We start from the raw sequence: 26,393 nt of genomic DNA on the forward strand, positions 1-26,393 counted from the left end.
ACAGTAGGCATACAGGCAATGACAAGTATGCTTCCAGGTCATTACTGAGCATGTGCAAACAGTCCACTGCAGCTAATAACGTGTATAACACACAGCATGCAGCACTTTCTAATAACACTACACGTTACACACAACACAACTCTATGCCCTGTTATGGTCACATACAGTAGGCATACAGGCAATGACAAGTATGCTTCCAGGTCATTACTGAGCATGTGCAAACAGTCCAACACAGCTAATAACGTGTATAACGCACAGCATGCAGCACTTTCTAATAACACTACACGTTACACACAACACAACTCTATGCCCTGTTATGGTCGCATACAGTAGGGCATACAGGCAATGACAAGTATGCTTCCAGGTCATTACTGAGCATGTGCAGACAGCCCACCGCAGCTAATAACGTGTATAACGCACAGCATGCAGCACTTTCTAATAACACTACACATTACACACAACACAACTCTATGCCCTGTTATGGTTGCATACAGTAGGCATACAGGCAATGACAAGTATGCTTCCAGGTCATTACTGAGCATGTGCAAACTGTCCACCGCAGCTAATAACGTGTATAACGCACAGCATGCAGCACTTTCTAATAACACTACACGTTACACACAACACAACTCTATGCCCTGTTATGGTCGCATACAGTAGGCATACAGGCAATGACAAGTATGCTTCCAGGTCATTACTGAGCATGTGCAGACAGTCCACCACAGCTAATAACGTGTATAACGCACAGCATGCAGCACTTTCTAATAACACTACACGTTACACACAACACAACTCTATGCCCTGTTATGGTCGCATACAGTACAGCATACAGGCAATGACAAGTATGCTTCCAGGTCATTACTGAGCATGTGCAGACAGTCCACCACAGCTAATAACGTGTATAACGCACAGCATGCAGCACTTTCTAATAACACTACACGTTACACACAACACAACTCTATGCCCTGTTATGGTCGCATACAGTACAGCATACAGGCAATGACAAGTATGCTTCCAGGTCATTACTGAGCATGTGCAGACAGTCCACCACAGCTAATAACGTGTATAACGCACAGCATGCAGCACTTTCTAATAACACTACACGTTACACACAACACAACTCTATGCCCTGTTATGGTCGCATACAGTACAGCATACAGGCAATGACAAGTATGCTTCCAGGTCATTACTGAGCATGTGCAGACAGTGCACCGCAGCTAATAACGTGTATAACGCACAGCATGCAGCACTTTCTAATAACACTACACGCTACACACAACACAACTCTATGCCCTGTTATGGTCGCATACAGTAGGCATACAGGCAATGACCAGTATGCTTCCAGGTCATTACTGAGCATGTGCAAACAGTCCACCGCAGCTAATAACGTGTATAACGCACAGCATGCAGCACTGTCTAATAACACTACACGTTACACACAACACAACTCTATGCCCTGTTATGGTCACATACAGTAGGCATACAGGCAATGACAAGTATGCTTCCAGGTCATTACTGAGCATGTGCAGACAGTCCACCACAGCTAATAACGTGTATAACGCACAGCATGCAGCACTTTCTAATAACACTACACGTTACACACAACACAACTCTATGCCCTGTTATGGTCGCATACAGTAGGCATACAGGCAATGACAAGTATGCTTCCAGGTCATTACTGAGCATGTGCAGACAGTCCACCGCAGCTAATAACGTGTATAACGCACAGCATGCAGCACTTTCTAATAACGCTACACGTTACACACAACACAACTCTATGCCCTGTTATGGTCACATACAGTAGGCATACAGGCAATGACAAGTATGCTTCCAGGTCATTACTGAGCATGTGCAGACAGTCCACCGCAGCTAATAACGTGTATAACGCACAGCATGCAGCACTTTCTAATAACGCTACACGTTACACACAACACAACTCTATGCCCTGTTATGGTCACATACAGTAGGCATACAGGCAATGACAAGTATGCTTCCAGGTCATTACTGAGCATGTGCAGACAGTCCACCGCAGCTAATAACGTGTATAACGCACAGCATGCAGCACTTTCTAATAACACTACACGTTACACACAACACAACTCTATGCCCTGTTATGGTCACATACAGTAGGCATACAGGCAATGACAAGTATGCTTCCAGGTCATTACTGAGCATGTGCAGACAGTCCACCGCAGCTAATAACGTGTATAACGCACAGCATGCAGCACTTTCTAATAACACTACACGTTACACACAACACAACTCTATGCCCTGTTATGGTCGCATACAGTAGGCATACAGGCAATGACAAGTATGCTTCCAGGTCATTACTGAGCATGTGCAGACAGTCCACCGCAGCTAATAACGTGTATAACGCACAGCATGCAGCACTTTCTAATAACACTACACGTTACACACAACACAACTCTATGCCCTGTTATGGTCGCATACAGTAGGCATACAGGCAATGACAAGTATGCTTCCAGGTCATTACTGAGCATGTGCAGACAGTCTACCGCAGCTAATAACGTGTATAACACACAGCATGCAGCACTGTCTAATAACGCTACACGTTACACACAACACAACTCTATGCCCTGTTATGGTCGCATACAGTAGGCATACAGGCAATGACAAGTATACTTCCAGGTCATTACTGAGCATGTGCAGACAGACCAATGCAGCTAATAACGTGTATAACACACAGCATGCAGCACTTTCTAATAACGCTACACGTTACACACAACACAACTCTATGCCCTGTTATGGTCACATACAGTACAGCATACAGGCAATGACAAGTATGCTTCCAGGTCATTACTGAGCATGTGCAGACAGTCCACCGCAGCTAATAACGTGTATAACGCACAGCATGCAGCACTTTCTAATAACACTACACGTTACACACAACACAACTCTATGCCCTGTTATGGTCGCATACAGTAGGCATACAGGCAATGACAAGTATGCTTCCAGGTCATTACTGAGCATGTGCAGACAGTCCACCGCAGCTAATAACGTGTATAACGCACAGCATGCAGCACTTTCTAATAACACTACACGTTACACACAACACAACTCTATGCCCTGTTATGGTCGCATACAGTAGGCATACAGGCAATGACAAGTATGCTTCCAGGTCATTACTGAGCATGTGCAGACAGTCCACCGCAGCTAATAACGTGTATAACGCACAGCATGCAGCACTTTCTAATAACACTACACGTTACACACAACACAACTCTATGCCCTGTTATGGTCGCATACAGTAGGCATACAGGCAATGACAAGTATACTTCCAGGTCATTACTGAGCATGTGCAGACAGACCAATGCAGCTAATAATGTGTATAACGCACAGAATGCAGCACTTTCTAATAACACTACACGTTACACACAACACAACTCTATGCCCTGTTATGGTCGCATACAGTAGGCATACAGGCAATGACAAGTATACTTCCAGGTCATTACTGAGCATGTGCAGACAGACCAATGCAGCTAATAACGTGTATAACACACAGCATGCAGCACTTTCTAATAACGCTACACGTTACACACAACACAACTCTATGCCCTGTTATGGTCACATACAGTACAGCATACAGGCAATGACAAGTATGCTTCCAGGTCATTACTGAGCATGTGCAGACAGTCCACCGCAGCTAATAACGTGTATAACGCACAGCATGCAGCACTTTCTAATAACACTACACGTTACACACAACACAACTCTATGCCCTGTTATGGTCGCATACAGTAGGCATACAGGCAATGACAAGTATGCTTCCAGGTCATTACTGAGCATGTGCAGACAGTCCACCGCAGCTAATAACGTGTATAACGCACAGCATGCAGCACTATCTAATAACGCTACACGTTACACACAACACAACTCTATGCCCTGTTATGGTCGCATACAGTACAGCATACAGGCAATGACAAGTATGCTTCCAGGTCATTACTGAGCATGTGCAGACAGTCCAATGCAGCTAATAACATGTATAACGCACAGCATGCAGCACTTTCTAATAACGCTACATGTTACACACAACACAACTCTATGCCCTGTTATGGTCACATACAGTAGGCATACAGGCAATGACAAGTATGCTTCCAGGTCATTACTGAGCATGTGCAGACAGCCCACTGCAGCTAATAACATGTATAACGCACAGCATGCAGCACCTTCTAATAACACTACACGTTACACACAACACAACTCTATGCCCTGTTATGGTCGCATACAGTAGGCATACAGGCAATGACAAGTATGCTTCCAGGTCATTACTGAGCATGTGCAGACAGTCCACCGCAGCTAATAACGTGTATAACACACAGCATGCAGCACTCTCTAATAACACTACACGTTACACACAACACAACTCTATGCCCTGTTATGGTCGCATACAGTAGGCATACAGGCAATGACAAGTATGCTTCCAGGTCATTACTGAGCATGTGCAAACAGTCCACCGCAGCTAATAACGTGTATAACGCACGGCATGCAGCACTTTCTAATAACACTACACGTTACACACAACACAACTCTATGCCCTGTTATGGTCGCATACAGTAGGGCATACAGGCAATGACAAGTATACTTCCAGGTCATTACTGAGCATGTGCAGACAGACCAATGCAGCTAATAACGTGTATAACGCACAGCATGCAGCACTTTCTAATAACACTACACGTTACACACAACACAACTCTATGCCCTGTTATGGTCGCATACAGTACAGCATACAGGCAATGACAAGTATGCTTCCAGGTCATTACTGAGCATGTGCAGACAGTCCACCGCAGCTAATAACGTGTATAACGCACAGCATGCAGCACTGTCTAATAACACTACACGTTACACACAACACAACTCTATGCCCTGTTATGGTCGCATACAGTACAGCATACAGGCAATGACCAGTATGCTTCCAGGTCATTACTGAGCATGTGCAAACAGTCCAACGCAGCTAATAACGTGTATAACGCACAGCATGCAGCACTTTCTAATAACGCTACACGTTACACACAACACAACTCTATGCCCTGTTATGGTCACATACAGTACAGCATACAGGCAATGACAAGTATGCTTCCAGGTCATTACTGAGCATGTGCAGACAGTCCACCGCAGCTAATAACGTGTATAACGCACAGCATGCAGCACCTTCTAATAACACTACACGTTACACACAACACAACTCTATGCCCTGTTATGGTCGCATACAGTACAGCATACAGGCAATGACAAGTATGCTTCCAGGTCATTACTGAGCATGTGCAGACAGCCCACCGCAGCTAATAACATGTATAACACACAGCATGCAGCACTTTCTAATAACACTACACGTTACACACAACACAACTCTATGCCCTGTTATCATCGCATACAGTAGGCATACAGGCAATGAGAAGTATGCTTCCAGGACATTACTGAGCATGTGCAAACAGCCCAACGTAGCTAATAACATGTATAACGCACAGCATGCTGCACTGTCTATTAACGCTACACATTACACACAACACAACTCTATGCCCTGTTATGGTCGCATACAGTAGGCATACAGGCAATGACAAGTATGCTTCCAGGTCATTACTGAGCATGTGCAGACAGTGCACCGCAGCTAATAACATGTATAACGCACAGCATGCAGCACTTTCTAATAACACTACACGTTACACACAACACAACTCTATGCCCTGTTATGGTCGCATACAGTAGGCATACAGGCAATGACAAGTATTCTTCCAGGTCATTACTGAGCATGTGCAGACAGTCTACCGCAGCTAATAACGTGTATAACGCACAGCATGCAGCACTTTCTAATAACACTACACGTTACACACAACACAACTCTATGCCCTGTTATGGTCGCATACAGTAGGCATACAGGCAATGACAAGTATGCTTCCAGGTCATTACTGAGCATGTGCAAACAGTCCACCGCAGCTAATAACGTGTATAACGCACGGCATGCAGCACTTTCTAATAACGCTACACGTTACACACAACACAACTCTATGCCCTGTTATGGTCACATACAGTACAGCATACAGGCAATGACAAGTATGCTTCCAGGTCATTACTGAGCATGTGCAGACAGTCCACCGCAGCTAATAACGTGTATAACGCACAGCATGCAGCACCTTCTAATAACACTACACGTTACACACAACACAACTCTATGCCCTGTTATGGTCGCATACAGTAGGCATACAGGCAATGACAAGTATACTTCCAGGTCATTACTGAGCATGTGCAGACAGACCAATGCAGCTAATAACGTGTATAACACACAGCATGCAGCACTTTCTAATAACGCTACACGTTACACACAACACAACTCTATGCCCTGTTATGGTCACATACAGTACAGCATACAGGCAATGACAAGTATGCTTCCAGGTCATTACTGAGCATGTGCAGACAGTCCACCGCAGCTAATAACGTGTATAACGCACAGCATGCAGCACTTTCTAATAACACTACACGTTACACACAACACAACTCTATGCCCTGTTATGGTCGCATACAGTACAGCATACAGGCAATGACAAGTATGCTTCCAGGTCATTACTGAGCATGTGCAGACAGTCCAATGCAGCTAATAACATGTATAACACACAGCATGCAGCACTTTCTAATAACACTACACGTTACACACAACACAACTCTATGCCCTGTTATCATCGCATACAGTAGGCATACAGGCAATGAGAAGTATGCTTCCAGGACATTACTGAGCATGTGCAAACAGCCCAACGTAGCTAATAACATGTATAACGCACAGCATGCTGCACTGTCTATTAACGCTACACATTACACACAACACAACTCTATGCCCTGTTATGGTCGCATACAGTAGGCATACAGGCAATGACAAGTATGCTTCCAGGTCATTACTGAGCATGTGCAAACAGTCCACCGCAGCTAATAACGTGTATAACACACAGCATGCTGCACTGTCTAATAACGCTACACGTTACACACAACACAACTCTATGCCCTGTTATGGTCGCATACAGTAGGCATACAGGCAATGACAAGTATGCTTCCAGGTCATTACTGAGCATGTGCAGACAGTGCACCGCAGCTAATAACATGTATAACGCACAGCATGCAGCACTTTCTAATAACACTACACGTTACACACAACACAACTCTATGCCCTGTTATGGTCGCATACAGTAGGCATACAGGCAATGACAAGTATTCTTCCAGGTCATTACTGAGCATGTGCAGACAGTCTACCGCAGCTAATAACGTGTATAACGCACAGCATGCAGCACTTTCTAATAACACTACACGTTACACACAACACAACTCTATGCCCTGTTATGGTCGCATACAGTAGGCATACAGGCAATGACAAGTATTCTTCCAGGTCATTACTGAGCATGTGCAGACAGTCTACCGCAGCTAATAACGTGTATAACACACAGCATGCAGCACTTTCTAATAACACTACACGTTACACACAACACAACTCTATGCCCTGTTATGGTCACATACAGTAGGCATACAGGCAATGACAAGTATGCTTCCAGGTCATTACTGAGCATGTGCAAACAGTCCACCGCAGCTAATAACGTGTATAACGCACAGCATGCAGCACTTTCTAATAACGCTACACGTTACACACAACACAACTCTATGCCCTGTTATGGTCGCATACAGTAGGCATACAGGCAATGACAAGTATGCTTCCAGGTCATTACTGAGCATGTGCAGACAGACCAATGCAGCTAATAACGTGTATAACACACAGCATGCAGCACTTTCTAATAACACTACACGTTACACACAGCACAACTCTATGCCCTGTTATGGTCACATACAGTAGGCATACAGGCAATGACAAGTATGCTTCCAGGTCATTACTGAGCATGTGCAAACAGCCCACCGCAGCTAATAACGTGTATAACACACAGCATGCAGCACCTTCTAATAACACTACACGTTACACACAACACAACTCTATGCCCTGTTATGGTCGCATACAGTACAGCATACAGGCAATGACAAGTATGCTTCCAGGTCATTACTGAGCATGTGCAAACAGCCCACCGCAGCTAATAACGTGTATAACACACAGCATGCAGCACCTTCTAATAACACTACACGTTACACACAACACAACTCTATGCCCTGTTATGGCCGCATACAGTAGGCATACAGGCAATGACAAGTATGCTTCCAGGTCATTACTGAGCATGTGCAAACAGTCCACCGCAGCTAATAACGTGTATGACGCACAGCATTGCAGCACTTTCTAATAACACTACACGTTACACACAACACAACTCTATGCCCTGTTATGGTCGCATACAGTACAGCATACAGGCAATGACAAGTATGCTTCCAGGTCATTACTGAGCATGTGCAAACAGCCCACCGCAGCTAATAACGTGTATAACACACAGCATGCAGCACCTTCTAATAACACTACACGTTACACACAACACAACTCTATGCCCTGTTATGGTCGCATACAGTAGGGCATACAGGCAATGACAAGTATGCTTCCAGGTCATTACTGAGCATGTGCAAACAGTCCACCGCAGCTAATAACGTGTATAACGCACTGCATGCAGCACTTTCTAATAACGCTACACGTTACACACAACACAACTCTATGCCCTGTTATGGTCACATACAGTACAGCACACAGGCAATGACAAGTATGCTTCCAGGTCATTACTGAGCATGTGCAAACAGTCCACCGCAGCTAATAACGTGTATAACGCACAGCATGCAGCACTTTCTAATAACGCTACACGTTACACACAACACAACTCTATGCCCTGTTATGGTCACATACAGTAGGCATACAGGCAATGACAAGTATGCTTCCAGGTCATTACTGAGCATGTGCAGACAGTCCATCGCAGCTAATAACGTGTATAACGCACAGCATGCAGCACTTTCTAATAATGCTACACGTTACACACAACACAACTCTATGCCCTGTTATGGTCACATACAGTAGGCATACAGGCAATGACAAGTATGCTTCCAGGTCATTACTGAGCATGTGCAAACAGTCCTCCGCAGCTAATAACGTGTATAACGCACAGCATGCAGCACTTTCTAATAACGCTACACGTCACACACAACACAACTCTATGCCCTGTTATGGTCGCATACAGTACAGCATACAGGCAATGACAAGTATGCTTCCAGGTCATTACTGAGCATGTGCAAACAGCCCACCGCAGCTAATAACGTGTATAACACACAGCATGCAGCACTTTCTAATAACGCTACACGTTACACACAACACAACTCTATGCCCTGTTATGGTCGCATACAGTAGGCATACAGGCAATGACAAGTATGCTTCCAGGTCATTACTGAGCATGTGCAGACAGTCCACCGCAGCTAATAACGTGTATAACACACAGCATGCAGCACTGTCTAATAACACTACACGTTACACACAACACAACTCTATGCCCTGTTATGGTCGCATACAGTAGGCATACAGGCGATGACAAGTATGCTTCCAGGTCATTACTGAGCATGTGCAAACAGTCCACCGCAGCTAATAACGTGTATAACACACAGCATGCAGCACTTTCTAATAACGCTACACGTTACACACAACACAACTCTATGCCCTGTTATGGTCACATACAGTAGGCATACAGGCGATGACAAGTATGCTTCCAGGTCATTACTGAGCATGTGCAAACAGTCCACCGCAGCTAATAACGTGTATAACGCACAGCATGCAGCACTTTCTAATAACGCTACACGTTACACACAACACAACTCTATGCCCTGTTATGGTCGCATACAGTAGGCATACAGGCGATGACAAGTATGCTTCCAGGTCATTACTGAGCATGTGCAAACAGTCCACCGCAGCTAATAACGTGTATAACACACAGCATGCAGCACTTTCTAATAACGCTACACGTTACACACAACACAACTCTATGCCCTGTTATGGTCACATACAGTACAGCATACAGGCAATGACAAGTATGCTTCCAGGTCATTACTGAGCATGTGCAAACAGTCCACCGCAGCTAATAACGTGTATAACGCACAGCATGCAGCACTTTCTAATAACGCTACACGTCACACACAAACGCAACGTGTGCACTGTGAATGTCGCACGGACTTAGTATTGCTGTGCATTAGTCTGCGTTACAACTTTTTCTAACGTGCGACTTTAACGTCACACTGTGAAAGAGGCCTAAAGGATAAATCCTGAACAAGCAGGCAGATCAGATGTTTCTGACTCAAGTCTGACTGGATTAGCTGCATGCTTGTTCTAGGGTTGTGCCTCAGACACTACTGCAGCCAAAAGACAACTGGTATTGTGTAAAAGGAAATACATATGGTGGCTTCCATGTAACTCTCACCCCAGGTTCCCATTAACTGGCTTTTCGCCTAGCTGGATTTCTTGCCTTACAGATGTTCCTCCATAAGAGTAAGCTAGTGATAAAGGTATATCTCTGCACAGCCATTTAGGGATCCGAGCAGCTCTTTTTCTGCAGTTTGTCCTGGTTTCTAATAGCTGTAGGCGTTACCATCCCCCCCCCCCCCCCCCCCCCCCATTCATCTGTTATCTTGTGTGTCTCCTCGAAACTGAAGAACAGCGTCCTTCCCCCTCCTGCTGATGAAGGATTTTGTTTGGTCGTTGCTACTGCTAATTACAGCAGTCCTTATCTGCCTGCTCTTTCTGTGGACTGCAGGCCACTGAAGTAGGGTAATAAAAGCCTCAAACAAACAAGTAAATGTAAAAAGAAGAGGTTGAATCAATTTTTTAGTAATGAGCCACATTGTTAGCATGCATTTTTAATATGCTTTTGAGATGCCCAGGGGCTAAAAAATGCTGCTGAGTTCACTTTAAAGGGAAGGTCTGAGGTGTTTAAAAAAAAAAATCAAAAATCTACTTACCTGGGGCTTCCTCCAGTCCCTGGCAGCCCTCCTGTGCCCTCGCCGCAGCTCCGCTCCCCGCCGCTGGCACGGACGTCATCCGCTGTACTGCGCAGTAGTAGCAATAGTTTGGTGCCTGCGCAGTACAGTCTGGATGTGTCAGCGTGACCACGTGAGCCGTATGCTGGAGCCAGGGCCGGGCCGAGGCATAGGCTGGAGAGGCTCCAGCCTCAGGGCGCAGTACAGTCCGGATGTGTCAGCGTGACCACGTGAGCCGTATGCTGGAGCACAGGAGAAGCCGACTAGGAAGCCGACCTGGCGAGGTGGACATCTGCACCGGAGGGGACCGGGAGCCACCAGAGCTGCGGCGAGGGTACAGGACGGCTGCCAGGGGCTGGAGGAAGCCCGGGTTGGTGGCGGGGAGCGGAGCTGCGGCGAGGGTACAGGACGGCTGCCAGGGCTGGAGGAAGCCCCGGGGTGGTGGTGGGGAGCGGAGCTGCAGCGAGGGCACAGGACGGCTGCCAGGGCTGGAGGAAGCCCCAGGTAAGTGGATTTTTTCTTTTTATAGTGCTCGGACCTTCCCTTTAACATACTCAAGCAATACAAAGGTTCATGGCTGGAGAATCACAAAAACGATTTGCATAAACTGAGTTACATCTCTGAGAGACGGTTATTATTCCAGTTTTCATGCCGTGGCCGGGGAACATGGGTTGCCAGAGAGCATGGGTTGCCAGAGAGCATGGGTGGCCTGGGAGCATGGGTGGCTCGGGAGCATGGGAGGCCGGGGAGCATGGGTGGCCCGGGAGCATGGGAGGCCGGGGAGCATGGGTGGCCCGGGGGCATGGGTGGCCTGGGAGCATGGGTGGCTCGGGAGCATGGGAGGCCGGGGAGCATGGGTGGCCAGGGAGCGCGGGTGGCCAGGGAGCATGGGTGGCCGGGGAGCATGAGTGGCCCGGGAGCATGAACTGACCGGGAGCACGGGTGGCCGGAGAGCATGGGTGGCCGGGGAGCGCGGGTGGCCGGAGAGCATGGGTGGCCCGGAAGCATGGGTGGCCCGGGAGCATGAGTGTCCCGGGAGCATGGGTGGCCCGGAAGCATGGGTGGCCGGGGAGCACAGGTGGCCCGAGAGCACGGATGGCCAGGGAGCATGAGTGGCCCGGGAGCACGGGTGGCCGGAGAGCATGGGTGGCCCAGGAGCACGGATGGCCGGGGAGCAGGGACTGACCGGGAGCATGGGTGGCCCGGGAGCATGGGTGGCCCGGGAGCGCGGGTGGCCGGAGAGCATGGGTGGCCCGGAAGCATGGGTGGCCCGGGAGCATGAGTGTCCCGGGAGCATGGGTGGCCCGGAAGCATGGGTGGCCCGGAAGCATGGGTGGCCGGGGAGCACAGGTGGCCCGAGAGCACGGATGGCCAGGGAGCATGAGTGGCCCGGGAGCACGGGTGGCCGGAGAGCATGGGTGGCCCAGGAGCACGGATGGCCGGGGAGCAGGGACTGACCGGGAGCATGGGTGGCCCGGGAGCATGGGTGGCCCGGGAGCACGGGTGGCCGGAGAGCATGGACGGACCTGGAGCATGGGTGGCCCGGGAGCATGAGTGTCCCGGGAGCATGGGTGGCCCGGAAGCATGGGTGGCCGGGGAGCACAGGTGGCCCGAGAGCACGGATGGCCAGGGAGCATGAGTGGCCCGGGAGCATGAGTGTCCCGGGAGCATGGGTGGCCCGGAAGCATGGGTGGCCCGGGAGCATGGGTGGCCGGGGAGCACAGGTGGCCCGAGAGCACGGATGGCCAGGGAGCATGAGTGGCCCGGGAGCATGAGTGTCCCGGGAGCATGGGTGGCCCGGAAGCATGGGTGGCCCGGGAGCATGGGTGGCCGGGGAGCACAGGTGGCCCGAGAGCACAGATGGCCAGGGAGCATGAGTGGCCCGGGAGCACGGGTGGCCGGAGAGCATGGGTGGCCCAGGAGCACGGATGGCCGGGGAGCAGGGACTGACCGGGAGCATGGGTGGCCCGGGAGCATGGGTGGCCCGGGAGCATGGGTGGCCGGAGAGCATGGACGGACCTGGAGCATGGGTGGCCCGGGAGCATGAGTGTCCCGGGAGCATGGGTGGCCCGGAAGCATGGGTGGCCCGGGAGCATGGGTGGCCCGGGAGCACAGGTGGCCCGAGAGCACGGATGGCCAGGGAGCATGAGTGGCCCGGGAGCACGGGTGGCCGGAGAGCATGGGTGGCCCAGGAGCACGGATGGCCGGGGAGCAGGGACTGACCGGGAGCATGGGTGGCCCGGGAGCATGGGTGGCCCGGGAGCACGGGTGGCCGGAGAGCATGGACGGACCTGGAGCATGGGTGGCCCGGGAGCATGAGTGTCCCGGGAGCATGGGTGGCCCGGAAGCATGGGTGGCCCGGAAGCATGGGTGGCCCGGGAGCATGGGTGGCCGGGGAGCACAGGTGGCCCGAGAGCACGGATGGCCAGGGAGCATGAGTGGCCCGGGAGCACGGGTGGCCGGAGAGCATGGGTGGCCCAGGAGCACGGATGGCCGGGGAGCAGGGACTGACCGGGAGCATGGGTGGCCCGGGAGCATGGGTGGCCCGGGAGCACGGGTGGCCGGAGAGCATGGACGGACCTGGAGCATGGGTGGCCCGGGAGCGCACGGGTGGCCGGGGAGCATGGACGGACCTGGAGCATGGGTGGCCCGGGAGGGAGAGATCTGTGAGTAGTTAATGCAGTGCTACCAGCCAATCACCATGCAGCTTCCATCCCTGTCACATGACATGGTGCTGGACCGCATGGTGATTGGCTGGCTGCTCAGCACTTGCAATCGGAGATAAGAGAGAGCTGTAACACTCTGCTCTGCATTATGGACAGGTCTGTCCTCTCTGAGGAGTTCTCCTTTATTATGACGTGGCAATGGAAGGTCCGTCAGACGCTCTCACCTCGGGCATGCTCCTTGTCCAGTGTGTTGGCAGTTTTCTTCCAATCTTCTATCCTCTCCTGAAGGGGAGTTATCAGACTCTCCATGAGCGCACTACAAGGAGGAGGAACAGGTCAGTTATAGGCAAGATTGTTCATTACTACACATTAACCAATAGCAGATCTCAAGGTGGCCACTAATGATCCAATTTCTAACAAAAAATCGTTCGAGTGATCAGAAATTCATTCACTACACCATCAATGAACCAATCTTTGCCTCCTATCTATCAGGACCAACAAGAAAATCCAAATTTTGGTTCAACGAAAATTCATTTGGACGACATTTTTTTCACTTGTTCATAATTGATTGTGTCCACCAACGGAGGTTATTTACAATCAATCCGATCAGAATTTCTGCTCGCTCAAACGATTTTTCGCTAGAGATTGGACAGTTAGTGGCCACCTTCAGCTTCAGCTCTTTACAGGGCTCTTTTCCATAGACTGTTGATAGGCAGTGAAATGCCTCTCAAACGCTCACAACTGCTCTCTGCCGCCTGGCAACTGCTCGCTGCCGCCTGGCAACTGCTCGCTGCCGCCTGGCAACTGCTCGCTGCCGCCTGGTAACTGCTCGCTGCTGCCTGGTAACTGCTCACTGCTGCCTGGTAACTGCTCGCTGCTGTCTGGTGAGCCTGGTAACTGCTCACTGCTGCCTGGTAACTGCTTGCTGCTGCCTGGGAACTGCTCACAACTGCCTGGTAACTGCTCACTGCTGCCTGGTAACTGCTCACTGCTGCCTGGTAACTGCTCACTGCTGCCTGGTAACTGCTCACTGCTGCCTGGTAACTGCTCACTGCTGCCTGGTAACTGCTCGCTGCCTCCTGGTAACTGCTCGCTGCCGCCTGGTAACTGCTCGCTGCCGCCTGGTAACTGCTCGCTGCTGCCTGGTAACTGCTCACTGCTGCCTGGTAGCTGCTCGCTGCTGTCTGGTGAGCCTGGTAACTGCTCACTGCTGCCTGGTAACTGCTTGCTGCTGCCTGGTAACTGCTCACAACTGCCTGGTAACTGCTCATTGCTGCCAGGTAACTGCTCACTGCTGCCTGGTAACTGCTCACTACTGCCTGGTAACTGCTCACTACTGCCTGGTAACTGCTCACTACTGCCTGGTAACTGCTCGCTGCTGCCTGGTAACTGCTCGCTGCTGCCTGGTAACTGCTCACTGCTGCCTGGTAACTGCTCACTGCTGCCTGGTAACTGCTCACTGCTGCCTGGTAACTGCTCACTGCTGCCTGGTAACTGCTCACTGCTGCCTGGTAACTGCTCACTGCTGCCTGGTAACTGCTCACTGCTGCCTGGTATCTGCTCACTGCTGCCTGGTAACTGCTCGCTGCTGCCTGGTAACTGCTTGGTGAGCACACAGCTCAACGGACCATGTGAAAGGGCCCTTAGGGCTTATTTCCACTGACTGTTGAGCTGTGTGTTCAGCAAGCAGTTACCAGGTATCAGTAAGCAGTTACCAGGCAGCAGCAGTGAGCAGTTACCAGGCAGCAGTGAGCAGTTACCAGGTAGCAGTGAGCAGTTACCAGGCAGGAGGGGGGGGGGGAGTTGGCAGGTAGGTAGAGCAATAGAGGAATTGTGCCTTAACCTCCCTTGATCTGCAGTAGCCCCTGCGCTTCTCTTACTTCCCCGGGATCCAGCGCTGTAATTCTCCCTCCTGTCCTCCAGGTGGCTCTACCCCTAGGCTGAGACAGCCGTGTGTTGTCATGTGACAAACAGCAATCTCACCCGAGGGATGGAAAGTCTCAGCGGACAGGAAGAAGACGGGCTGCCAGTGTTCGGATCCCGAGGGAGGTGTGTTACAGATGCTCTGCATACACCTACCGGCGGCAACCCCGAGCCAGGCTCTGCGTATACCTACCGGCGGCAACCTCGGGCCAGGCTCTGCGTATACCTACCGGCGGCAACCTCGGCCCAGGCTCTGCATACACCTACCGGCGGCAACCTCGGGCCAGGCTCTGCGTATACCTACCAGCGACAACCCCGAGCCAGGCTCTGCGTATACCTTCCAGCGGCAACCTCGGGCCAGGCTCTGCGTATACCTACCGGTGGCAACCTCGGGCCAGGCTCTGCATATACCTACCGGCGGCAACCTCGGGCCAGGCTCTGCATATACCTCCCAGCGGCAACCTCGGGCCAGGCTCTGCATACACCTACCGGCGGCAACCTCGGGCCAGGCTCTGCGTATACCTACCGGCGGCAACCTCGGGCCAGGCTCTGCGTATACCTACCGGTGGCAACCTCGGGCCAGGCTCTGCATATACCTCCCAGCGGCAACCTCGGGCCAGGCTCTGCGTATACCTACTGGCGGCAACCTCGGGCCAGGCTCTGCGTATACCTACCGGTGGCAACCTTGGGCCAGGCTCTGCGTATACCTACCGGTGGCAACCTCGGGCCAGGCTCTGCGTATACCTACCGGTGGCAACCTCGGGCCAGGCTCTGCGTATACCTCCCAGCGGCAACCTCGGGCCAGGCTCTGCGTATACCTCCCAGCGGCAACCTCGGGCCAGGCTCTGCGTATACCTACCGGCGGCAACCTCGGGCCAGGCTCTGCGTATACCTACCGGCGGCAACCTTAAGTTAAATTAGTTAAAAGTAAAATACACTATAAATTGCTTTTTACCTATGTCACTGTCATACACAGCGTAGGTAGTGAAAATGTGACAGATCTGTCAGGTTTTGGACTAGTCCTTCTCCTCACTGGGGTATTCTCAGTTATCTCTTTATTTACAAGAATATTTACTGAACTGCAGCTTCTCTGTCCAGCTGCCAAAATAAAACACATGAGTAGAGAGTCATGTCGACCTGAAAGGTGACCACTAATGGTACAATATAGGGAACAATCGTTTAGGAAAGTGTTATTCGTATGAAGATTGGGAATTAACGTTTGGGACCACTAATGTACAAAAATCTCCAAACGATCCAATCAGATTGACGTTCTCTAAATTGTATCATTAGTGGCCACTTTTATACAGATCCTTTCCAGGGAGGGCTTTGTACAGAGTAAAGGCAATACTGCGAATTTCCCATAAGGAGATGGAAGAGTCTAAAATCTGCCAGATCTGCTGCTCGCTGCTGCCTGGTAACTGCTCGCTGCTGCCTGGTGAGCCTGGTAACTGCTCGCTGCTGCCTGGTAAGTGCTCGCTGCTGCCTGGTAAGTGCTCGCTGCTGCGTGGTAACTGCTTGCTGCTGCCTGGTAACTGCTCGCTGCTGCCTGGTAACTGCTCACTGCTGCCTGGTAACTGCTCACTGCTGCCTGGTAACTGCTCACTGCTGCCTGGTAAGTGCTCGCTGCTGCCTGGTAAGTGCTCGCTGCTGCGTGGTAACTGCTCGCTGCTGCCTGGTAAGAGCTCGCTGCTGCCTGGTAACTGCTCACTGCTGCCTGGTATCTGCTCGCTGCTGCCTGGTAACTGCTCACTGCTGCCTGGTAACTGCTCACTGCTGCCTGGTAACTGCTCGCTGCTGCCTGGTAAGAGCTCGCTGCTGCCTGGTAACTGCTCACTGCTGCCTGGTATCTGCTTGCTGCTGCATGACATTTGTGGACAGTGGTCAGAGCGGTACAACCACTAATTTGCCACGTGAGCCCCGCCTGTGTACGGCCAGCACTGGTGTGTGCGCAGAGTCCACCTAAGGCCAAATTCACACCTAAAGAAAAGCATTTGGCGGCTTTCGGCGGCTCTTCCCAGCGTTATCGTTTCTTTACCCCCGCAGGGAACACGGAGGCGCTTATCGATCTTGGATGCAGGGGCGTAACTTTGAATCATGGCAGCTAACAGCTCTGGGCCCCCCCTGCGGTTGCAGTGACCGCTCCCCTCTAGTCACGCCCATGTTTGAAAGCTACATGTAGCGTCCAGGATCACATGATGCAAAAGAAAATGGGTATTGGAATGTGGAATTTACATAAACGGTTCCGGCGCTGTCTATTCATTTGAATGGACATACCTGAGATGGGCTAATACAAAGATCTGATACTTGCCCGGGGCTTCCTCCAGCCCAATAAACACGTATGAGTCCCTCGCCGTCCTCCTGGTATCGGTCACCAGGCTCAGTCGCTCGAGTCGGCTCTTCTGCGTATAGGGGAGGGGTCACACATGGACGGCAAGGAAAGTAGCGCTGCTCGTGAGGCTGGAGGAAGCCCGGGTAAGCATCAAATCTTGTTATTAGCCCACTTCAGGTCTAAGCGATGAGCGTCAGGGCCATCGTTTAACGTCGCGGGATGCCAGTGTGAACCCGCCCTAAATCACTCAGACTGCTTTTCCCACTTATACCCTCAGCAGGTCCTAAAGCAAAGAATGTATGGCAGGTATTCAGAGACACAAAAGCAAGACCCATAATGCATCCCTTCAGGATGTCACTCCATCCTCTGCGTCTCTGAGAAGCCAGGTGTACATCTAGAATTGCTGCTCTATTGAATCATTATTATCTATTGCACACCCGCAGCCCATTCATTTACAATGCCACAAATCACCAAAATGTCTGCCTGGCTATTCACAGCCGTACAGATCTGCACGTGCCCTCCCTGAGCTGCAGTGATGCATTATGGGATGACTTCATGCTCCTGTGACTCTGAAGGCTTGCACATACCCTCTGCTCTCACTACTGGTGTCAGTAAAGTCACAGTAACACTGTGGGGGCCTCACTGAGCTGCAGTGATGCATTATGGGATCACTTCCTGCTCCTGTGACTCTGAAGGCTTGCACATACCCTCTGCTCTCACAACTGGTGTCAGTAAAGTCACAGTAACACTGTGGGGGTATCACTGAGCTGCAGTGATGCATTATGGGATCACTTCCTGCTCCTGTGAATGTGAAGGCTTGCACATACCCTCTGCTCTCACTACTGGTGTCAGTAAAGTCACAGTAACACTGTGGGGGCCTCACTGAGCTGCAGTGATGCATTATGGGATCACTTCCTGCTCCTGTGACTCTGAAGGCTTGCACATACCCTCTGCTCTCACTACTGGTGTCAGTAAAGTCACAGTAACACTGTGGGGGCCTCACTGAGTTGCAGTGATGCATTATGGGATCACTTCCTGCTCCTGTGACTCTGAAGGCTTGCACATACCCTCTGCTCTCACTACTGGTGTCAGTAAAGTCACAGTAACACTGTGTGGGCCTCACTGAGCTGCAGTGATGCATTATGGGATGACTTCCTGCTCCTGTGACTCTGAAGGCTTGCACATACCCTCTGCTCTCACTACTGGTGTCAGTAAAGTCACAGTAACACTGTGTGGGCCTCACTGAGCTGCAGTGATGCATTATGGGATCACTTCCTGCTCCTGTGACTCTGAAGGCTTGCACATACCCTCTGCTCTCACTACTGGTGTTAGTAAAGTCACAGTAACACTGTGGGGGCCTCACTGAGCTGCAGTGATGCATTATGGGACCACTTCCTGCTCCAGTGAATCTGAAGGCTTGCACATACCCTCTGCTCTCACTACTGGTGTCAGTAAAGTCACAGTAACACTGTGGGGGGCCTCACTGAGCTGCAGTGATGCATTATGGGACCACTTCCTGCTCCTGTGAATCTGAAGGCTTGCACATACCCTCTGCTCTCACAACTGGTGTCAGTAAAGTCACAGTAACACTGTGGGGGTATCACTGAGCTGCAGTGATGCATTATGGGATCACTTCCTGCTCCTGTGAATGTGAAGGCTTGCACATACCCTCTGCTCTCACTACTGGTGTCAGTAAAGTCACAGTAACACTGTGGGGGCCTCACTGAGCTGCAGTGATGCATTATGGGATCACTTCCTGCTCCTGTGACTCTGAAGGCTTGCACATACCCTCTGCTCTCACTACTGGTGTCAGTAAAGTCACAGTAACACTGTGGGGGCCTCACTGAGTTGCAGTGATGCATTATGGGATTACTTCCTGCTCCTGTGACTCTGAAGGCTTGCACATACCCTCTGCTCTCACTACTGGTGTCAGTAAAGTCACAGTAACACTGTGGGGGTATCACTGAGCTGCAGTGATGCATTATGGGATCACTTCCTGCTCCTGTGACTCTGAAGGCTTGCACATACCCTCTGCTCTCACTACTGGTGTCAGTAAAGTCACAGTAACACTGTGGAGGCCTCCCTGAGCTGCAGTGATGCATTATGGGATGACTTCATGCTCCTGTGACTCTGAAGGCTTGCACATCCCTCTGCTCTCACTACTGGTGTCAGTAAAGTCAGAGTAACACTGTGGGGGCCTCACTGAGCTGCAGTGATGCATTATGGGATCACTTCCTGCTCCTGTGACTCTGAAGGCTTGCACATACCCTCTGCTCTCACTACTGGTGTCAGTAAAGTCACAGTAACAATGTGGGGGCCTCACTGAGCTGCAGTGATGCATTATGGGATGACTTCCTGCTCCTGTGACTCTGAAGGCTTGCACATACCCTCTGCTCTCACTACTGGTGTCAGTAAAGTCACAGTAACACTGTGGGGGCCTCACTGAGCTGCAGTGATGCATTATGGGATCACTTCCTGCTCCTGTGAATGTGAAGGCTTGCACATACCCTCTGCTCTCACTACTGGTGTCAGTAAAGTCACAGTAACACTGTGGGGGCCTCACTGAGCTGCAGTGATGCATTATGGGATCACTTCCTGCTCCTGTGACTCTGAAGGCTTGCACATACCCTCTGCTCTCACTACTGGTGTCAGTAAAGTCACAGTAACACTGTGGGGGCCTCACTGAGTTGCAGTGATGCATTATGGGATTACTTCCTGCTCCTGTGACTCTGAAGGCTTGCACATACCCTCTGCTCTCACTACTGGTGTCAGTAAAGTCACAGTAACACTGTGGGGGTATCACTGAGCTGCAGTGATGCATTATGGGATCACTTCCTGCTCCTGTGACTCTGAAGGCTTGCACATACCCTCTGCTCTCACTACTGGTGTCAGTAAAGTCACAGTAACACTGTGGAGGCCTCCCTGAGCTGCAGTGATGCATTATGGGATGACTTCCTGCTCCTGTGACTCTGAAGGCTTGCACATCCCTCTGCTCTCACTACTGGTGTCAGTAAAGTCAGAGTAACACTGTGGGGGCCTCACTGAGCTGCAGTGATGCATTATGGGATCACTTCCTGCTCCTGTGACTCTGAAGGCTTGCACATACCCTCTGCTCTCACTACTGGTGTCAGTAAAGTCACAGTAACAATGTGGGGGCCTCACTGAGCTGCAGTGATGCATTATGGGATGACTTCCTGCTCCTGTGACTCTGAAGGCTTGCACATACCCTCTGCTCTCACTACTGGTGTCAGTAAAGTCACAGTAACACTGTGGGGGCCTCACTGAGCTGCAGTGATGCATTATGGGATAACTTCCTGCTCCTGTGAATGTGAAGGCTTGCACATACCCTCTGCTCTCACTACTGGTGTCAATCAGTAAAGTCACATTAACACTGTGGGGGCCTCACTGAGCTGCAGTGATGCATTATGGGATCACTTCCTGCTCCTGTGACTCTGAAGGCTTGCACATACCCTCTGCTCTCACTACTGGTGTCAGCAAAGTCAGAGTAACACTGTGGGGGCCTCACTGAGCTGCAGTGATGCATTATGGGATCACTTCCTGCTCCTGTGACTCTGAAGGCTTGCACATACCCTCTGCTCTCACTACTGGTGTCAGTAAAGTCACAGTAACACTGTGTGGGCCTCACTGAGCTGCAGTGATGCATTATGGGATGACTTCATGCTCCTGTGACTCTGAAGGCTTGCACATACCCTCTGCTCTCACTACTGGTGTCAGTAAAGTCGGGGTAACACTGTGGGGGCCTCACTGAGCTGCAGTGATGCATTATGGGATCACTTCCTGCTCCTGTGACTCTGAAGGCTTGCACATACCCTCTGCTCTCACTACTGGTGTCAGTAAAGTCACAGTAACACTGTGGGGGCCTCACTGAGCTGCAGCAATGCATTATGGGATAACTTCCTGCTCCTGTGACTCTAAAGGCTTGCACATACCCTCTGCTCTCACTACTGGTGTCAGTAAAGTCACAGTAACACTGTGGGGGCCTCACTGAGCTGCAGTGATGCATTATGGGATGACTTCCTGCTCCTGTGACTCTGAAGGCTTGCACATACCCTCTGCTCTCACTACTGGTGTCAGTAAAGTCACAGTAACACTGTGGGGGCCTCACTGAGCTGCAGCAATGCATTATGGGATAACTTCCTGCTCCTGTGACTCTAAAGGCTTGCACATACCCTCTGCTCTCACTACTGGTGTCAGTAAAGTCACAGTAACACTGTGGGGGCCTCACTTGGTGAAATGTCGCAGTTTGCTCTCAATGCTCCGATGTCTCATACACATCCGGGTCAGCGCTGATCCGATGTCACGTGTGGCCCCTGCAAAACACAAATAACAAAGAGTCAGAATTTGAAAATGTCTGTTGTGAATTAGTCCACTCAAAGAAGAACTGTAGGGAAAATATTGTAATGAATAAAATTCCTTATTGCTTACAATATACCTTTATAGATTATATAGTCAGTGTTTGCCCATTGTAAAATTTTCCTCTCCCTGATTTACATTCTGACATTTATCACTGATTGTGAGATCTTTAGCCCCGTCAGGTGATCTGTACTGAGCGTTTGTTACTGAGAGTTTTATGCACAGAGGGAGATGCTGCTTGTTTAGCAGTTGGAAAAAGCCGATTTTTTTCCCACAATGCAACGAGGCTCACAGAAAGGAAACTGTCAAGACCAAGGTCATTACATCACACTGTGGGAGGGGTTTCTCTACATTATCAGCCATACAGAGCCACCTGATGATCTGTTTGTGAAAAGGAATAGATTTCTCCTGGGAAAGGGGGTATCGGATATTGATTGGGGTGAAGTTTAATCTGCGTTACCACCTATTTGTTGTGTTGCAGCAACTTTACAATGCAACATCCTACTGTGAGCCTAGCCTGAGAATTCCGAAGCCAGTGAAAATAATCCCTGGTCTCCCAGAATGCTCGGAGAAGAGAATACCGCATAGCTAAACAGCCTAGGCTAAGCATTACTGGGAGGGTGCGGCTACATACCACTATACAGCAATATATAAATATAGTAAGTGTTTCTGATGCTGAAACATACATAACGGGGATATCCTGAATAATTTACTACATTCTACTATATGTAACTGCTTGCTGAGCACACAACTTAAAGAGACACTGAAGCGAAAAAAAAATTATGATATTATGATTTGTATGTGTAGCACAGCTAAGAAATAAAACATTAATTTCAGATACATCAGTCTAATTGTTTCCAGTACAGGAAGAGTTAAGAAACTCCAGTTGTTATCTCTATGCAAACAAGCCATTAACTTTCCGACTAAGTTAAGGTGGCCATACACTGGCCCGATTCGCCGCCGTTTCGACAGCAGATTCGATCTGGGATCGAATCTGCTGCCAATCGTTCGCGCTACACGCCGAATTTTGATCCTTTTCGTCCGATCCCGTCGATCGCTCCGTGCGGAAAATTAGCGTTGATCGCCCGCGGGTAGGGAGCGCATCGCTAGCGGCGTTCGAGTGCCCGACGACCGACGCAATAGAGCCGCATACATTACCTGCTCCGCCGGCACGTCTACGCCCGATCACCGCTGCTCCGTGTCCGCGCTGGTCTCCGGCATGCTTCAGTTCCTCCTGCCCGGCAGGAAGTTTAAACAGTAGAGAGCGCTCTACTGTTTAAACTTCCTGCCAGGCAGGAAGAAGTAAAGCATGCCGCAGCCGGAGACCAGAGCGCAGACAGAGCAGCGGTGACCTGGGGACTGGAGTCCCGCCGGCGGAGCAGGTTATGTATGCAGCGGGGGGAGCGGCAGCAGCAGCACCACCACAACAGATTGTGATCGGTTTCAGGCTGAAATCGGTTCACAATCTGTTTGCAGTAAAGGTGGCCATACAATCCCTCTCTGATCAGATTCGATCAGATAGGGATCTGTCAGTTGGTCGAATCTGATGGCAAATCGACCAGTGTATGGCTACCTTTAGTGGTGGAGAGGGCTGTTGTCTGACTTTTATTATCTCAACTGTAAGTGAACTATTTACTAGAGGAGAGGTCATTAGTTCACAGACTGCTCTGAAAGACTCATTTTGAATGCTGAGTGTTGTGTAATCTGCACATATTATAGAATGATGCAATGTTAGAAAACACACTATATACCTGAAAATAAAAGTATGAGAATATTTTCTTTGCTGCTAATCTTCTAGTAATTATTCATAGTACACAACCAATTCACTATATCATATATTTTTTCGCTTCAGTGTCTCTTTAACAGTCCATGGAAAAGAGGCCTTATGGTTGCTATAGTAATTGCAATGCAAATAGTGTGATACAAATGTTCAACTGCAAGTAACATTTGTATCAGCTCAGAATCCTGAGCATCTTAGTGCTCATTTCCATGGGCAGTTGAGCTGTGTGCTCAGTGAGCAGTTACCAGGCAGCAGTGAGCAGTCACCAGGCAGCAGTGAGCAGTTGCCAGGCAGCAGTGAGCAGTTACCAGGCAGCAGTGAGCAGTTACCAGGCAGCAGCGAGCACTTACCAGGCAGCAGCGAGCAGTCACCAGGCAGCAGTGAGCAGTTGCCAGGCAGCAGCGAGCAGTCACCAGGCAGCAGTGAGCAGTTACCAGGCAGCAGTGAGCAGTCACCAGGCAGCAGTGAGCAGTTACCAGGCAGCAGCGAGCACTTACCAGGCAGCAGTGAGCAGTTACCAGGCAGCAGCGAGCACTTACCAGGCAGCAGCGAGCAGTCACCAGGCAGCAGTGAGCAGTTGCCAGGCAGCAGTGAGCAGTTACCAGGCAGCAGTGAGCAGTTACCAGGCAGCAGTAAGCAGTTACCAGGCAGCAGTGAGAAGTTGTGAGAGTTTGAGAGGCTTTTCACTGCTTTCCACGAGCAGTGGATAGGCATTGAAAAGCCTCTCAAACTCTCTCAACTCCTTGCTACTGCCTGGTAACTGCTCGCTGCTGCCTGATAACTGCTCACTGCTGCCTGGTAACTGCTCGCTGCAGCCTGATAACTGCTCGCTGCTGCCTGGTAACTGCTCGCTGCTGCCTGGTAACTGCTCGCTGCTGCCTGGTAACTGCTCGCTGCTGCCTGGTAACTTCTCGCTGCTGCCTGGTAACTTCTCGCTGCTGCCTGATAACTGCTCGCTGCTGCCTGATAACTGCTCGCTGCTGCCTGATAACTGCTCGTTGCTGCCTGATAACTGCTCGCTGCTGCCTGGTAACTGCTCGCTGCTGCCTGGTAACTGCTCGCTGCTGCCTGATAACTGCTCGCTGCTGCCTGATAACTGCTCGCTGCTGCCTGGTAACTGCTCGCTGCTGCCTGGTAACTGCTCGCTGCTGCCTGATAACTGCTCGCTGCTGCCTGATAACTGCTCGCTGCTGCCTGGTAACTGCTCGCTGCTGCCTGGTAACTGCTCGCTGCTGCCTGGTAACTGCTCGCTACTGCCTGGTAACTGCTCGCTGCTGCCTGGTAACTGCTCGCTGCTGCCTGGTAACTGCTCGCTGCTGCCTGGTAACTGCTCGCTACTGCCTGGTAACTGCTCGCTGCTGCCTGGTAACTGCTCGCTACTGCCTGGTAACTGCTCGCTGCTGCCTGGTAACTGCTCGCTGCTGCCTGGTAACTGCTCGCTGCTGCCTGGTAACTGCTCGCTGCTGCCTGGTAACCGACTCAGAACGGCTGTGCAGATCAGGTGCCGTGACTCTGGCGGCTGCATGATTGCTGCAGGTGTGACTCAGAACGGCTGTGCAGATCAGGTGCTGTGACTCCGCCGGCTGCATGATTGCTGCAGGTGTGACTCAGAACGGCTGTGCAGATCAGGTGCTGTGACTCCGCCGGCTGCATGATTGCTGCAGGTGTGACTCAGAACGGCTGTGCAGATCAGGTGCTGTGACTCTGGTGGCTGCATGATTGCTGCAGGTGTGACTCAGAACGGCTGTGCAGATCAGGTGCTGTGACTCTGGTGGCTGCATGATTGCTGCAGGTGTGACTCAGAACAGCTGTGCAGATCAGGTGCTGTGACTCCGCCGGCTGCATGATTGCTGCAGGTGTGACTCAGAACGGCTGTGCAGATCAGGTGCTGTGACTCCGCCGGCTGCATGATTGCTGCAGGTGTGACTCAGAACGGCTGTGCAGATCAGGTGCTGTGACTCCGCCGGCTGCATGATTGCTGCAGGTGTGACTCAGAACGGCTGTGCAGATCAGGTGCTGTGACTCCGCCGGCTGCATGATTGCTGCAGGTGTGACTCAGAACGGCTGTGCAGATCAGGTGCTTTGACTCTGGCGGCTGCATGATTGCTGCAGGTGTGACTCTGACATCACTGGAGCCAAACACTGCTGTGGCTGCTGCGCTATTAGTGTAGGTGGGCGGAGCCAGCTCTGATGACACGCGGTGTCACTGGGCCAGCTTGCGTGGACCGCACACAGGAAGTAGTCAGCAGTGGCGTAGCTCTTCAAATCAACTATAGAAGTGAACATTATCAGCACAGGACCAATAACGTACTTTCCCACTAGCAATTTCCACAAATGTCAGCGATTGCGATTTTTCATTTGCATTGCATTATCACTCTTAAAATCGCTC

At 50.8% G+C, this 26,393-nt stretch overlaps 1 protein-coding gene across 1 annotated transcript in view; it reads right to left on the reverse strand.

The window, feature by feature from the left end:
- The window catches only part of MTSS2 (MTSS I-BAR domain containing 2), a 259,210-nt gene that overhangs the window by 90,893 nt on the left and 141,924 nt on the right, over nucleotides 1-26,393 (reverse strand). Inside the window, exons 4-5 of the mRNA XM_068259913.1 lie at nucleotides 22,097-22,181; nucleotides 13,823-13,914 (exon numbers count right to left, since the gene is read on the reverse strand). Of these exons, the coding sequence (XP_068116014.1) occupies nucleotides 13,823-13,914; nucleotides 22,097-22,181 (177 nt within the window). The remainder of the gene's footprint in view (nucleotides 1-13,822; nucleotides 13,915-22,096; nucleotides 22,182-26,393) is intronic.

Source organism: Hyperolius riggenbachi, chromosome 11 (genome assembly GCF_040937935.1).
Source record: "Hyperolius riggenbachi isolate aHypRig1 chromosome 11, aHypRig1.pri, whole genome shotgun sequence".
Taxonomy (NCBI): Eukaryota; Metazoa; Chordata; class Amphibia; order Anura; family Hyperoliidae; genus Hyperolius; species Hyperolius riggenbachi.